The 15,711-nt window shown below is 40.7% G+C and overlaps 1 protein-coding gene across 1 annotated transcript; it reads left to right on the top strand.

The window, feature by feature from the left end:
• Positions 1 to 997: 997 nt before the first annotated feature.
• RAB39B (RAB39B, member RAS oncogene family) lies at positions 998 to 6,892 on the top strand. Its single transcript, XM_032330396.1, has 2 exons — positions 998 to 1,462; positions 4,125 to 6,892. Exons 1-2 carry the CDS (start codon positions 1,248 to 1,250, stop codon positions 4,549 to 4,551), a joined length of 642 nt encoding a protein of 213 aa, XP_032186287.1. The 5' UTR covers positions 998 to 1,247; the 3' UTR covers positions 4,552 to 6,892.
• Positions 6,893 to 15,711: the final 8,819 nt, after the last annotated feature.

Here is a 15,711-nt window from a genome sequence, read left to right as displayed (position 1 = left end):
GGCTCAGGTCATGATCTCAGGGTCCTGGGATCGAGTCCCACATCAGGCTCTCTGCTCAGCGAGGAGCCTGCTTCCTCCTCTGTCTCTGCCTGCCTCTCTGCCTACTTGTGATCTCTGTCAAATAAATAAATAAAATCTTTAAAAAAAAAAAAAGAAGAAGGAGAAGGAGAAGGAGAAGAAGAAGAACAGGCAAAAGTTTTGAAGAGGTTATTCCCAGAAGAGGAAATGCAAATGGTCAATACTTGAGAAATGGTATTGACCTCATTAGTAGTCAGGAAAATGTAAAACAAAGTAATGAACGCCTTATTTAACTACATCAGAGTGGCAAGAATTCAGAAAGAATATAACATGACGCTTGAATAAAAATTGTGAAGAAATCGCCTTTTCACATATTGCTAAGTAGAATTTATATCGCTAAATATTGTTACAAGGTATCATGCTTAAATCCATTACATTTAAAATGCTCATCGTCTTTGACTTCTCAGTCCCTTTTGAAAGACTCTATCTCACCAAAATAACGTATGTGTGACTATAGTTAGAATCATTATTGTAGCATTGTAATTGCAAAAGGAAAGTGGGCTGGAAATGGAGGATATTTATGATTCTTTATTAATTGCAAAAAGCAAACACTAAATAGTCCAATTCTATTCAATTTTTGTGACACCAAACAGCAATACATTTTTATGTGTATGTATATTTGCTTGGCAATACACGTAAAAGAATATATCCCAAGCTGTTAATATCTTAATAAGGATGGATCTACTTTTTTGTGTACATTTTTGGATTGTTTTGCTAGTTTCAATGAAAAGGTCTTCCTTTTGCTAGTTGGAGATAGAGAAAAAAATTAATTGAGAAGGGGCGGTGGGTAAAGAAATTAGAAAGGAAAGGAAGGCGCTGGGTTCCCTCCCCACCGACCCCCGCGGCTGTTTCTGTGTGCGCTCCTTTTACAGACAGTGTGGCAGCCCCGGCAGTCGCGTCTACACGCGGTATTACAGTAACTCGGTTGTCAGTGATGAGTCAGAGTGCGTGGTGCTGATGCTGCTGCCATTTCATCACCTCTGCGAGCGCAGCATCCATTCCTTCGCTCTCCCCGCGCCGGGGCCTACCTCGCCTCAGGCTCCCAGGCTAGCGATGTGCTCGCGGCCGATCTAGATCCGGACCAAGCCACGCTCTCCGAGGCCTCGGCTGGGCGCCCCTCTCACCGCCCACGGCCGGCCCGGGCCGAGGAGACCTGCTGAGCCCCGGCCATGGAGGCCATCTGGCTATACCAGTTCCGGCTCATTGTCATCGGGGATTCCACGGTGGGCAAGTCCTGTCTGATCCGCCGCTTCACCGAGGGCCGCTTTGCCCAGGTTTCGGACCCCACCGTGGGGGTGGATTTTTTCTCCCGTCTGGTGGAGATCGAGCCAGGAAAACGCATCAAGCTCCAGATCTGGGATACCGCGGGTCAAGAGAGGTTCAGGTGGGGAGCGCAGCCGGGCCGCGAGCAGTGGGAGGGTCTACACGGCTTTGCACAACCCTTGGGGAGAGAGGACTTCCTGGTCCTGGTGTCGGCCCCGTAGGGACGATCCCAAGGGTCTGGGGATTTCTGCTCAAGCCCACCTTCAGCTAGCCGGGAGTTCAGTGCCGGGAAAGAAACACCCTGGCAGGGAGGGCCAGTCAATAATACGTATTGCTTGCACCACAATTCCACCGATCTGCCCCTTGGTGGCTAATAAACTAGCTGGAATTTATCAATCTCAGTCCTTATGCTACATTACTTTCAAAACTGTTTCCAGGTCATCTTTACAAAACTGACAGGCATAGACAGATGATATACACAGATAGCTACTTATAGACATAGATACAGATATAGAGATATAGAGATAATCGTAATTATATGAAATAGATACGGATGATTGATTCCTTCTTGCAACCAGCACACACTCGGAAATCATCCACTGCATGCCAGGCACTGGGCTTGTTTCTGGGGAAACAGCCTGAGGAAACACACAAGAGGATGCCTTGTAAACAAAACAGACAAGAGCCCTTCCCTTTTAGAACTTCTGTGCTGGCATAGTGGAAGGAAATACATAAACAGTAATTATACAAAAGACTGTCTGGTTCATATTCAGATGCCCACACCCTACTACAACGCTAAGCATATAATGAGTAGTCAATGAACAGGTATAATTTTCTCCTACAACCCTTTGTTTTCCCTTGTAGTATGTATCATGTGTAATTATATGTCTGAACATACAGAAAGCTGCCTGGAGAGGATTACCCAAGCCAAGATAGGAAAAGCCCAGGGACAGGAAACAGCATGTGTAAAGACAAGTGACAGAGCAGCATACACAGAAAACTTGGAGAGATCAAGTTGAGCTAATGTCACATATGGCAGCAGGAATTAGGTCAAAAGGACTCAATCGCCTTTATTCATTTTCAAATATGTCTGTCATTATTTATTCATTTATCTATTGAACACTAATTGAGCATAGAAAATACTGGTTAGGTAGTTGAAGAAGAGTAGAAAGAAGAGTTTACTACAAACTTGGCCCCACCCACCCCACCCCAACTTCTGCAAACAACACTGTGGCACATACCCTTGCACAGGATCAACTCTGAATTCGTGATTGCATTTCTTGTATTAGAAGTGAAGAAAGGGTTTTTATATGTTGACAGGAATCTCTGTCTCTATGATCAGCCTTTTCATATCCACTGCTTATTATTTATTGGGTGATATTGACTTGAAAGAGTTTTTTAATAGATTATTACCCTTTTCTGTCATGTATGTTGTAAAACATTTTCCTGGTTTGTCATTTGTCTTTGAACTTCAAGAAAAGTTTTTGATGAATGGGAATTTTAATTTTTAGGTAGCCTTATATTGTGTTTGGAAAGGGCTTTTTTCCTTTCTAAATACTTAAAAACCACTAATATAATAATGTCTTTAAGAGTTTTGATAGGGATCTACAGCTTGTTCACTGTTTTCCTGAACCAAGTTAGTCACAAATCAAAACCTTTGTTCACATTGAATTTTCTGATTACACCTGCCATTCTCCATGAACCCTTAAACATAAGAGAATTAGAAATGCTTCCAGTCTCCAGGGCTGATTTGCCTGGTTTTAGAGACTTGAAGTCACTGGTAACGTTCATTCTTACTATCATCTAACTTGGAATCTAATTCCCTGGACGATGTTTATTCTCTTATCACTGGGCCATTGGTCCTAAGCCTTAAGCTGTTGAGTCCCTCATTGTTTAACTTTTTCATCCAAGGAGACAGAAAACCTAAAAACAGATGTAGATCAAGAAGCACAGTAGTCTAAAACAAGTGATGGTAGAGGCAAATTGTTCAACAATTTAACCCTCCACTAAGCTCTAATATGTTCTAAGCCAAGTACTGTGACTTATGTGCGCTCCTCACATCAAGAAGTTAAAATATCAGAGGGTTCTTCTGTTTAAGTACAGCAAATGTTTTAGAACCTAAACCTTTAGGTTTTAGAGATACTCCCAGTACACTGCTTTAAATAAGTTCTATCAGTTTAAGGGGAAATTTTTGCTATTTAGGCAGTTCTTCCCAGGGGTAGCTCCTGACTCAGCCTCTCTGAAGTGTGTCAGGAAATGGGGCTGACAGTCACTCTGCTCGACACCGCCGCAGACCATTCTGATTTTTCCCCTTTCCACATGGCCTAGAAAATAAAAAACAAAGCATGTTTCTCCTCAAAAAAAAAAAGTGTTACCTGGGGGAAAATGGAGTATATTGCAATACAGCTATATATACTCATAAACATTTTCTGTCAACTACCATAAATTCATTTCTAATCTTTTTAAATTCTGTTTCAACTACTTCATAATAACCTGTGACTTCGGAATCCCGTGTTGCCAGGGTGGGACAGTAAGCTGTAGTTCTACCTGAATTGAGAGAAAATGCCTGGAAGGCCATGAGCGTTTCTTTCTAGAAGATGCCGTCTCTTAGTTTTGCCCAGTTGAAAATTCACGGGTTATTCATTACAGAATGGCATTCGCATTCCATTCTTTAAACAAAAGATCACTCTTACTAAAGGACTGTGTCAGTGCACTGCGCGAGCTCACGGAAGTACAGGGGTTTGGGCACGGCCTTTATGCTTTACTTCTTTCTTGTGTTTTAGATCCATCACTCGCGCCTACTACAGGAACTCTGTAGGTGGTCTGCTCTTATTTGACATTACCAACCGCAGGTCCTTCCAGAATGTGCATGAGTGGTTAGAAGAGACCAAAGTACACGTTCAGCCCTACCAAATCGTATTTGTCCTGGTAGGTCACAAGTGTGACCTGGATACACAGAGGCAAGTGACTCGCCACGAGGCAGAGAAACTGGCTGCTGCATACGGCATGAAGTACATTGAGACGTCGGCCCGAGACGCCATTAACGTGGAGAAAGCCTTCACAGACCTGACAAGAGACATATATGAGCTGGTTAAACGGGGGGATATCACAATCCAGGAGGGATGGGAGGGGGTGAAGAGTGGATTTGTACCAAACGTGGTTCACTCTTCAGAAGAGGTTGTCAAATCAGAGCGGAGATGCCTGTGCTAGTCAGCTGTCTGGGTCCCGAAACGTGCTCTCCCACCTGAACTGCAAAGCGATCCCAACGAAGAGAATCCCTGCGTGACCGACTGGACTTGACCTCCATGTTACATACCAAGTGAGCCTCCTCCTCAAGGGGCGTCTGACTGGCCGTGGGTGGGTGGATGTGACTGAGGGGCTGCTCCGTGTGCCCTTTGCGAACCGCGTGTCGAGGGGCTGAGGTCTGGGGAAACTTTTCCAGAAAAATACACCCTCAGACAGGAGAACTATCTCTTGGTGTTTCCGCTCATTCATAGGTCACAAACATAAAGAAATATGTAAAGGGGGGAAAGGATCCCACTGGAAACCATTAGAACTAAAACGACTGTGAGATCAACGTGATCGGTGAGAATCCCTACACCAGTGTGTGCGCTGGGTTTGGCTAGAAGGTGCCAATTGGCTTCTAAACAGCTCGTCTGTAGAACGAGGGGCACAGAGCACCTATTCACTAAGACCCTTTTAAGGCCTGTTGTTCTAGTAAAATCAGTGTGGCTCTGAGAAGGGAGGCCGCGTTATACATACTGTTGTTACCACACTCCAGAAAGCGCACCCCCGTGTGATGGAATAGATGACCGTGTACGTAGAAGAAAGAAACACTGTAATCCATGCCATACCCTCTGTCCCCTCGTCCCAGGCCTGGAGTTCACCCGCCTGCCTCTCCAGGGGCCGAGCAGCTGTGTACAGGGGCGGCCTGTGAAAGGAGCCCTGAGGCAAACGTTTGCTAATCACCCATGTACTGAGACCCACACCTCACAGTCCCTTGAATTAGTTACTGATCAGCCCAACAGGCCTGTGAGGTTTTCTTCCCCATTTTACACGAATTTTACACGAGTAAACCAAGAAGCAGGAGATTCACTTGGCTAAGGGGAAGGTCTCCTGACTCCTCGCTTGTTCCTGCTGTCAGATGAACGAACTGTCACTAACTTGTTTACTTTGGAAGAGATATGACTGTAAATAAATGTTCTCTACATGTTAGGGTATGTTTCCTTATTGCTTACGACTCAGCTACAGTCCTGAGGGAACCTGGGGATGGACCGAAACGTAAAGCCAGTTCAGGTCTCACTGACAAGAGGGCTTTAAATGAGAGACTCATTGCACACTCGAAACACATCAAAACTGTGTGGGCTCCAAGTGTTCTTATCACTGAAACACAGTGGACATATTCCTGCAAGGAACCAAATACAGCAATGGGGAGTGGGCTGGGGATAAAATACTCACCTCACAATGACCTTAGCCGCCTGTTTGCCATATACCTACACTGGGTCCTTGTCTACCCTAGAGAGTCAGCTCTTACTTCTCAGGTGAACAGACATCCAATGCATCAGGAAACTGAAACGGTTGGCTTAAGCTTCCATGATCTTCTTGAAGAGAGGTCCTGCTTTAAATTATTCTTTGGACTGTAGCCAGTTGAGCTAGGCAAAAGCCATACTTTTCACAGTAAGAAAACAATTCAGAATAGTCATGTTTCTCACATCCATTGTGACAGGAAAGCCTGACAATGGGAAATTGCTTTGACACACAATGTCGAACTTCGGTATGAACATGACTGAATCTGAATGTCTGGGAATTACTTCAGCCAGAATGAAGCAGCCCAATAACAAAAATTATGGAAACAAACCACCTTGGACCAACCTACAGCATCAACTACAAGTGAACCAACCATCGTCTCTGCGTTCACTTCCCCTGACCAGCTTGGGCGGATTGTGGTTTCAGAAAGCAAATAGAAGAGGGTCAGTGGGACTAATGCAGTTTCATCAACTACTGTAAGAAGATTCCAAAGGCAAGATTATCCAGTAAAATCTGTCAGTTCCAAAAAAAAAAAAAAAAAAAAAGGATAGAAACAAAACTTCTCTACAGTTTTCTTGTCTAAAATACATTATATGTATACTGTTCTCATTCCTTGCATTTTTAAGGCAGGTTTAAAGATACTCAGCACAGGATCCAGCAAAGGTGGCTGAGCTTAATTGCTTAAACAAGTTCTAGAAATTTTAAAAATCATTTTAGTAGCATTCAGTGCTGTTGTCACTGCAATAAGTGGGTTTTAGAGAATAAGTGTGAAAAAATCAGGTGTTAATACAATACTATGGATAAAGCTTTAGAAGCTATTTTACTACATAGGTCAAAGAAAAGACCAACTAACTTGTAACAAAGACCACCACTGCATGCTGGATTAGACTGTCTCCTGTTCCAGAAAAAACTGTAAACTTTCCCTCACTTTGTTGTGCATTGTAATGCAATGTGGAAAAATGTTTTCTTTAGCTGTATGTGAATGAGAATTTGCTTGTATTTAGTAAAATGGTTGATTATGTGACTGTGAGATTTCAAGTGTGTGTTGTAGCTATTTCCACTGGAGGGTATCAATTAGGTAGGACACACACCACAGAAGCAGTGTTCACCGGCATCTCAAAGCAAGAACAAGAATGTAATTTTTGAAAGATATAATCATCAATTGGAAAGTCACAAAGCCCTCACTACTGCCTGACAATCCCTTACCACTTTTGGAAAAGTTGGTTCTATCAAGCCTAAAGTTGAATGGCTGCAATTTTTAGTCAGGGAGCTTAATTAGGACACCAGGGAGTTGATGGCAACTATTGTCATCCCTGGAAAGTGCTCTGTTCCCCAGGCTAGATTGCCTTAGCTGTTTCTGGCCCTACTGTATGGGTTAGATTTACTGTATGGGTTATGTTCTGCTTTTTTTGGTCAAGATCCCTTGGAGGGTGGGGCCCAGATTAGAACAGTGCCTCGGGTTTACCGTATATATTTAGGGGAGAGAGAGGAAAAATAGGAAAGATGTTTGATGCTTAAGCCTGGGCACAGGAAGGCTGAATTCACACAGCTTTATCATTTGTAGAGTCATGAGTGAAGGAGGGAAGGTAGAAGGGAAAACCACCCATGTGACAGCACTTAATATACTCTATCATTCCATTCTCCTTAAAATTGTCCCTAAAATCCCCAGGGCCTGATCATCTTTCCTTCAGTGAATTTCTTTGGTGGCTTTATTCAGTCCCACGGCTGTAAATACCACATGTAAGTCAATGAATTCTGAATGTAGACCTCCAGCTTGTCTCTGTCCCATGGATTCCAGACCTTTACAACCAACTGCCTGCCCAGTATCTCCATTTGAAAGTCTGTTAGGCACCAGAAATCTGACATGTTCTAAACCAAGCTCCTAATTTTCCTCCCCAAATTTGTTCTTCCCATAACCTGTCCTCCCTCAGTATATGGCAATTTTGTCCTGTGTACTTTTTTGGAAAACCTTGGAGTTGTCCTTGACTCCTCTTTTTCATAGTCCACGTTGCATGTATCTGCTTATGCTGGCTCTGCCTTAAACGTAACCAGAATCTGACTCTTTGGGGAGATGTTGAAATGTTCTTCAAATGCACCAAGCACATTCACACCTCAGGGCCTTTGTACTTGCTCATTACTGTATCTTTACTGGAATTCCTTTTCTTGAGATAACTGTCTGGATTTCTCCCTCACCTCCATCAAGTTCTGAAACCAACAGCCTCCAAAATCAGCAAGCAGCTTCCCAGTTCTAGAAGTTGTTCTTGACAGTTCAACACAGAGTGTAATTCTATAGTCTTCCTGGGGAACAATAAAGTTTCAGGTGTCTGGTAAAGGGCAAAGAAACGTACTTAGAAGGAGAGAATGGAAAACCTGGGGAGTCTAGTTTCACTGGAAGGAGTGGACAGTAGTATCACAGTGTAGCAGTGGATTCAGAAAGATTATGACTAAAATATATTCATGGGATTCAAGGGAGCAGGAAGTCATGCGTGGCCTTTCTCAGCATAGCATCTGTATACCAACCCCTTAGGAAACTGTTGTTCTCAGTTCTGCTGGAGGTCCAACTCTTTTCTTTCTTCAATTCTTTTCTTGCTCTCCATTCTCTCCTCTACCTAGACAATCTTACCTTTGCTCATAACTCCAGTTACTGTCTTTGCATTGAGGACTCCCAAATAGAGGACTCCAGCCCATTCTGAGCATTGTAACAATATAGCCTACTTGCCTACTAAACTCATACACAAATTCCTTATACTCAACATATCCAATATGAAATCAGTATCTGTCAGACTGTGTTCCTTCCACCCCAATATTTCTCATCGCCATAAGTGACACCACCATCCATCCCTTTGTTCAACACAGAAACTTAGCAGTTACCCTTAATCCCTCACTTCTCCCCGCCCCCCACATCAGATCCACCATCAGGCACTCTCAGCTCTATCTTCGAAATATATCTATCTCCATTGCTAGAACCTTCGTCCAGGCTTCTACCAACTCTTTCCTGAACTACTTCAATATCTTCCTAAGGGCTCACCTTATTTTCTGTTCTTATTCCCAAGATACAATCTCAACATAACAGCCAGAATGGTCCTTTCAAAACAGAAAACAGATCAAGTCATTCTGCTTACAACCCACCAAGGGTTTCTCAGCACATTTAGAACAAAATCCAAATAAACCTTTTCTTTCTTAACATGGCTACAAAGGCCTTGCATGATCTGGCCTCGGCCTACTTCTCCCGATGTAAGTTCCACAAACATAAGAATCCTATTCACCTTGTTCACCATTGTTTCTGCAAACTCCAACGTATATATATGCTTGAATGACTCATAAATACTAGAATGAATGCTTGTTTTATTGTCCTACTTTAGTTCAATGACCTTGACTACTACTTCACTCCATAAACACACACATGGCCCTATCCTGAAGCATGACTAAATTTTATACAGCCTCTGAAACCTCTCTCATTACAAGTTCTGGTTGTCTACTCTATCCCACGAACCCTGTTTTACACTTCTTTAGGAACCCAACCCTTGTGGTGTTTCTTTAGCTTCTAAAGAAAATGATTGTTTAAAGTTTGGTCTATTTCCTTTTAGACTTTTTATTTATTTAATTTTATGTAATGTTATTTACATAGTGGTTAAGAGTATGGATTTTGAGTAAAACCAACATGGGTTCAAATTCTGAATCTACCAGTTAATATACATGTGATTCAACTTCTGAGTCTCACTTTACACATATATTAAATTGGACAATAATAATATTCACCTCAAAGAATTGTGAGGATGAGATGAGATAATGCATGTAAAGTACTTAACACTTGGTAAATGTCACAGAGTAAACATATTCACAAAATGCTTGGGATTTGTTATGTGTTTGCATCTATATGAATCTTTTTCATAAATGATAACACATACTGTGCTGTTACCTTTTGCAGACATCCAGTATATTTTTTGTAAATACCTATGAAGGCAGGAACTGTCCATTTTTCCGTATTATTGTATTGCTACAGTCCGTTAGTGCCTGGTACATGTTTGCTGAATGCAATCAGGAAAAGAGCTGACCTACTGAAGATGACAGACGTAGAAGAAATCTGGATCTTTGATGATGGCAGTGAGCTACAGATTTAATTACCCATCTCTATCTTAGGACTCCATATTCCATGAGATAATAAATCACTTTTTAGTTTATGCCATTTTTCTCTGCTTGTAGCTGAAAATCTCCACGTTGATACAACAGCATGATACTGCGTGCAGATACAATCAGCTATTTAATTCTCACTGGTGGATTTTAGGTTATGTACGATTATCTGCTGCTACAAAGCGATTCTACAATGTATATATATCTTTGTGTATGTATATATATCAAGTCAAAATCATAAAAGTAGAATTTATGAAACAAAGAATATACCCATTTAAAACTTTGATAAAATCAGATTGCTCTCTAGTGAGGTTTTACTGAATGCCCATGAACAGTGTGTGATAATATCTCTAATGAGTATTATTTCTTTAAGATTTTTATTGACTTATTTGAGAGAGAGAGCATAAGTAGGGGATGAAGCACAGAGGCAGAGGAGGAAGCAGGCTCCCTAATGAGCGGGGAGCCCGATGCGGGGCTCCACCCCAGGACCCTAGGATCATGACCCAAGCCGAAGGCAGATGCTTAACAACTGAGTCACTCAGGTGCCCCTATAATGAGTATTATTGCCAGTCTTTGAACTCTGCAGATCTGAGAGAATATATATTTTAAATCTGCATGTATTTGGTGATTGGTTTTCTGTTGCTTGCAGCTGAATATAGTACTGATAAAAAAGTGCTGGTTTTTCTCTTATTAATTAGTAAGATTTCCTTACATATGGAAATCAATTTTTTATCCACCATATATGTTACAACATTTTTTCATGCTGGGGACACCTGGGTGGCTCAGTGGGTTAAGCCTCTGCCCTCGACTCAGCTCATGACCTCAGGGTCCTGGGATCGAGCCCCACATCGGGCTCTCTGCTCAGCGGGGAGCCTGCTTCCCCCTCTCTTCTTCCCCCTCTGCTCCTCTCCCTTGCTCCTGCTCTCTCTCTCAAATAAATAAAAAAAAATTTTTTAATAGAATTTTTTACTTATTTGACAGACAGAGATCACAAGTAGGCAGAGAGGCAAGCTTTGTTTCATAAATTTTTTTTAAAAAACAATTATTGGGGCGCCTGGGTGGCTCAGTGGGTTAAGCCTCTGCCTTCAGCTCAGGTCATGATCTCAGGGTCCTGGAATGGAGCCCCGCATCGGGCTCTCAGCTCGGCAGGGAGCCTGCTTCCCCCTCTCTCTCTGCCTGCCTCTCTGCCTACTTGTCATCTCTGTCAAATAAACAAACAAAATCTTTTTTAAAAATTTAAAAAACAATTATTTTTGTCACATTTTTCTGACTTTTAATTCTATGGTGTTTGGTATTACAGAACTCTTTAATATCTAATAGATAACATCATTATTTAATAATCATATTTTACTTAATCATCATTTCACATGTTGTCTACAAGAAACAAAACAGTTGTCTCAAAGTTGGGAAACCAGGTGGCTGGGGACAAGGTGCAAAGAAAACTCAATGTCTGTTGGAAAACATTTTATTACTTTTGACTTTGGTACCATGTACTTTTTTTTTTAATATATAGCCTGCTCTCTTGAGGTTTTATGTCCAAAGTGCCAGTTTAAGATAGGCCTTCTGCACCCAAATACTAGAAAACCATTTTCCGACAATTTGCCATAATCCCTTTAAGGTTCCTTTAGGAACTGACTTATGGATAGGATGTGGAGATAGGGATAACAACTATTTTTCCCAAATGACTGGCTATTTACTCAACACTATCCATAGAATACTTCATTGTTTTTTCAATGGTTGGAAATTTTACTCTTCAAATATTGAATTGTCATATATACATGAGTTTGTTTTTGCCTCCCGTTTTATAGTTCATTAAATTGTTTGCTTATGAAGGTCCTACTACTGTATTGTTGTAGCTGGCTAATTACACAGTATATTTTTTTAAGATTTTATTTATCTATGTGTCAGAGAGAGAGAGAGCACAAGCAGTGGGAGCAGCAGGCAGAGGTAGAAGAAGCGGGCTCCCCACTGAGCAAGGAGCACAATGTGGGACTCGATCCCAAGACCCCGGAATCATAACCTGAGCTGAAGGCAGCCACTTCACCGACTGAGCCACTCAGGCTTCCCATCCACGGTGTATGTTTATTATCCTTTTTCCCTTCAAAATTTTCTTTGATATTCCCATGAAGTACAGTACAACTTAAGAATAAATGTGCCAATTTCTTTCCCATTCATCTGATGAAAAAGCCAGACACAGAAAGAAAACAACTGCATGACCTCGTTTATATGTGGAATATAAACAAACACACAGAAGCAGAATGCGTAGGTTGTGGGGACACACTGTACAGCATGACGTCTCTAGTCATTGATAGTAGACTGGCAATGTGCTACGAGACTAGATTTCAATTGCTCACCATGCACACTTAAAGGCTTTAGCTATTGTCTGTTTATTCCTAGATATTTTATAATATTGATAGATTATAAATGATATTTATATTTTATTTGAATGGGTTTTCTCATTACATGTTCTAATTGGTCATTGCCAGTGTGTAGGACATCTGTGGATACATGTATGTTTACACCTTGTATCTAGACAGCAGACTAAACTTTATTACTGCAGGCTTTCAATTGATCTCTTCTAAAGTTTACTAGGTAGACACTGTAATCTACAAATAATGATAATTTTCTCTCTTCCTTTTGAATATTTATACCACTTCTTCTTTTCACACTGGCTAGAATATGGATTAAATGCTTCTAGCATTTTTAACCTTGAATTGTCTTGATTAGGTTATAGGACTTTTCACTACATTATATTTTACTAAGACCTTTTACAAAGAATGTATGTTGAGTTTTTCTTTTTTTTTAAGATTTTATTTATTTATTTGATAGAGATCTCAAGTAGGGGGAGAGGCAGGCAGAGAGAGAGAGAGGAGGAAGCAGACTCCTCGCTGAGCAGAGACCCCAATGCAGGGCTCAATCCCAGAACCCTGGGATCATGACCTGGGCCGAGGGCAGAGACTTAACCCACTGAGCCACCCAGGCACCCCAACATGTTGAGTTTTTCAAATGTCTTTCTTATACCCATTGAGATAATCAAATGTGTTTTTCCTTAACTTATTATTGTAATTAACTGTATTAGTAAATCTGATTTACTAAATCTGTTTAACCGTATTTCTTTACATTCTTGGAATAAACTGTACTTATTCGTGGTACATTTTTAAAATGGCTTAATTTACTAATATTTTATTAGTAAGTAATATAGATCTCTGTGTCTCTATTCCTGTTTGAGATTGGTTCATAACAGTATTTCCAAAAATTCCACAGTGGCACCATGGTTATTCTGGCCTCATGAAATCATGAAATAGATGAAAGTAACATCTAGAATAGTTAAATAACAGAGCAATCTGCTGCCTGAAATTTTGATAGAACTCACCCGTAAAAGCTGAGCATCTATCTTCTTTCCTATCTTCTTTCCTTCCTTCCTGCATCTAGCTTCCTTCCCTTTGTAGATGCTAAACAATCCTTTCCATTTATTTCAGGGTTATGGTTAGATTCACTTTTAAGCCATTAGAGAGTTTCATTGTTCACATATATTCCTTGTCCTTCCCTGGAATAGGGTTAGGGTTAGGGTTAACCTTCTATAATCTAGGCTTGATCATGTGACCAGCAGTGACCTAGCTAGAACCTTATTCATCAGCTTGGATTCCAGAGTGCAGTGAGCGTGGAGAAGAGCCACCCCGACCTGTTAGTAGACATGCGGCACAGGGACTGGGAATGACTACCACAGTAGCACAGAGCTTACATCCTGGGGAGTCAATTTTGCTAGTTTGTATTTCCCTTGAAAGTTATCCATTCCATTTAAATTTTCAAATATATTGGCATACAGCTGTACTTAGTGTAACTTTAAAAACCTCTGTATTGGTTCATAGAAACCTCTCACTTGTGATGCTTTATGTTTATGGGCTTTTTTGTTTTGTTTTTATAATTCACAGTTGTTAGAGGCTTGTCTACTTTTATTGGTATTTTCAAAGAACCAGTTCTTGGTTTTATCAATTTTGCTTGTTCTGCTTTCTAATATTTTATTTTTCACGTTATCTACATAAACTTATACTTTGTCTCTTTTCATGTGAATATTTCTCTGGTATTTCACATGCTAAGTAATTTTTAAATGTACTCTGAACATTTTAAATATTATGCAATTCTGGGTCTTAACTTCTATGGAGAATGTTGGTATTTTTGTTTTAGCTGAGAATTTCTCTGGATAAGTTCAGGTCACATGGCCCATCCTGTCCTCTGTGTGCTGTCATTCCAATGGCAGTTCAGTTTGCAAAGCTTTTGCTGAGCTACTTGGATCTTTCCTGTGCTCGTGCACTACACAGTAGCCAGTCCAGAAACTGGGCAGTAGTCTATCATTTTGTTCAGTTCTTCAGTATGCTGAATAGGAACACATATGAACTCAGAAGCTTGCAACCAGCACTGGGGCCACTTTCCCAAGCTCCTCCCTCTCTCCAGTTCCCAGGGGCTTCCTTTTCCTGGCTTCAACCAGAAATCCCAACCAAGCTGGGACAGAATGGTTTGAGACTGTGATTAGGAAGGGGAGGAAGTGATTGGTAATGATAAGGTCACAGGTTGCCTGTGGGAATAAGTGGCTAAGGAATGCTCTGGGAGAAGGACATCACTTGACCTTAATTGATGGAAGCAGCAAAGTTAGTGTGTTGGACATTTGGCTTTTTATTCTGAGTCTAGCATCTTGGGCTCATATTTTCATCTGAATTCCCTGTTTTTAAGCTTACTAGTGTTCTCATTAAATTAAATCCTAAATAACCTATAATTCTAGTGTCTATTTTTTTAACCTCAAAGTTATTTCAGTGTTTAATTTTAAAATATTTCAGATTTATTAGATTACTAATTTCTAACTTCTGAGTTAGGACTAGAAAATGTGGCCCAGAGGATTTGCCTGTAAGTGACTGAGAACAGTGTATTAAGACTCCCACTAATGTTTTGCCCCATTTTTTCTTGAATTTCTAACACTTTATATATTTTGTTATATAAAAGCTTTCATCTTTGTCATAAATGGTACCCTCACTGGTGCAACATGATCTTAAAAATTGATTAAATCAATGTGACCATGTATCTAACTTATCAAAATACATCACTGGTGATGTGATTCTTTGAAACCCAAAATATAGAAATATTAAGCACCAAAATGAAAGATGTTAACAAAGGAGAGTTTTTACTCCACTAGAAGGCCCCAAATTTGATTCCTTAAAATGTCCTTTGCCATCTCCTTTGAAGTGTTCAAAACACTTTTTTAAAAAGTATGTTACTCTGGGGGCGCCTGGGTGGCTCAGTGGGTTAAAGCCTCTTCCTTCGGCTCAGGTCATGATCCCAGGGTCCTGGGATCGAGCTCCGCATCGGGCTCTCTGCTTGGTGGGGAACCTGCTTCCTCGCCCCCCACCTGCCCCTCTGCTTACTTGTAATCTATGTCAAATAAATAAATAAAATATTTCTTTTAAAAAGTATGTTACTGTGAAATACTTTACTTACATTAATTACAATTTCATAGAAATATTTTCTGGGGTGGAAATAAGACGGAAGGAGGCAGGTTAACAAAAAAATGTTCATAATATGGATACAGTTAGTGACATAACCAGTGTTCAGTATTTCAGTATATTGCTCCACTTAAGTACTCAAATATTAGTATTTGTTTTCATTATTCGGTAATAGTTTTGATAATTTTGTATCATGACACATGCAGACTTACACATGAAA

The sequence above is a fragment of the Mustela erminea genome, chromosome X (assembly GCF_009829155.1).
Source record: "Mustela erminea isolate mMusErm1 chromosome X, mMusErm1.Pri, whole genome shotgun sequence".
NCBI lineage: Eukaryota > Metazoa > Chordata > Mammalia > Carnivora > Mustelidae > Mustela > Mustela erminea.
Note: the sequence above shows the minus strand (reverse complement) of the source record. Positions and strands in the feature narration are given on the sequence as shown.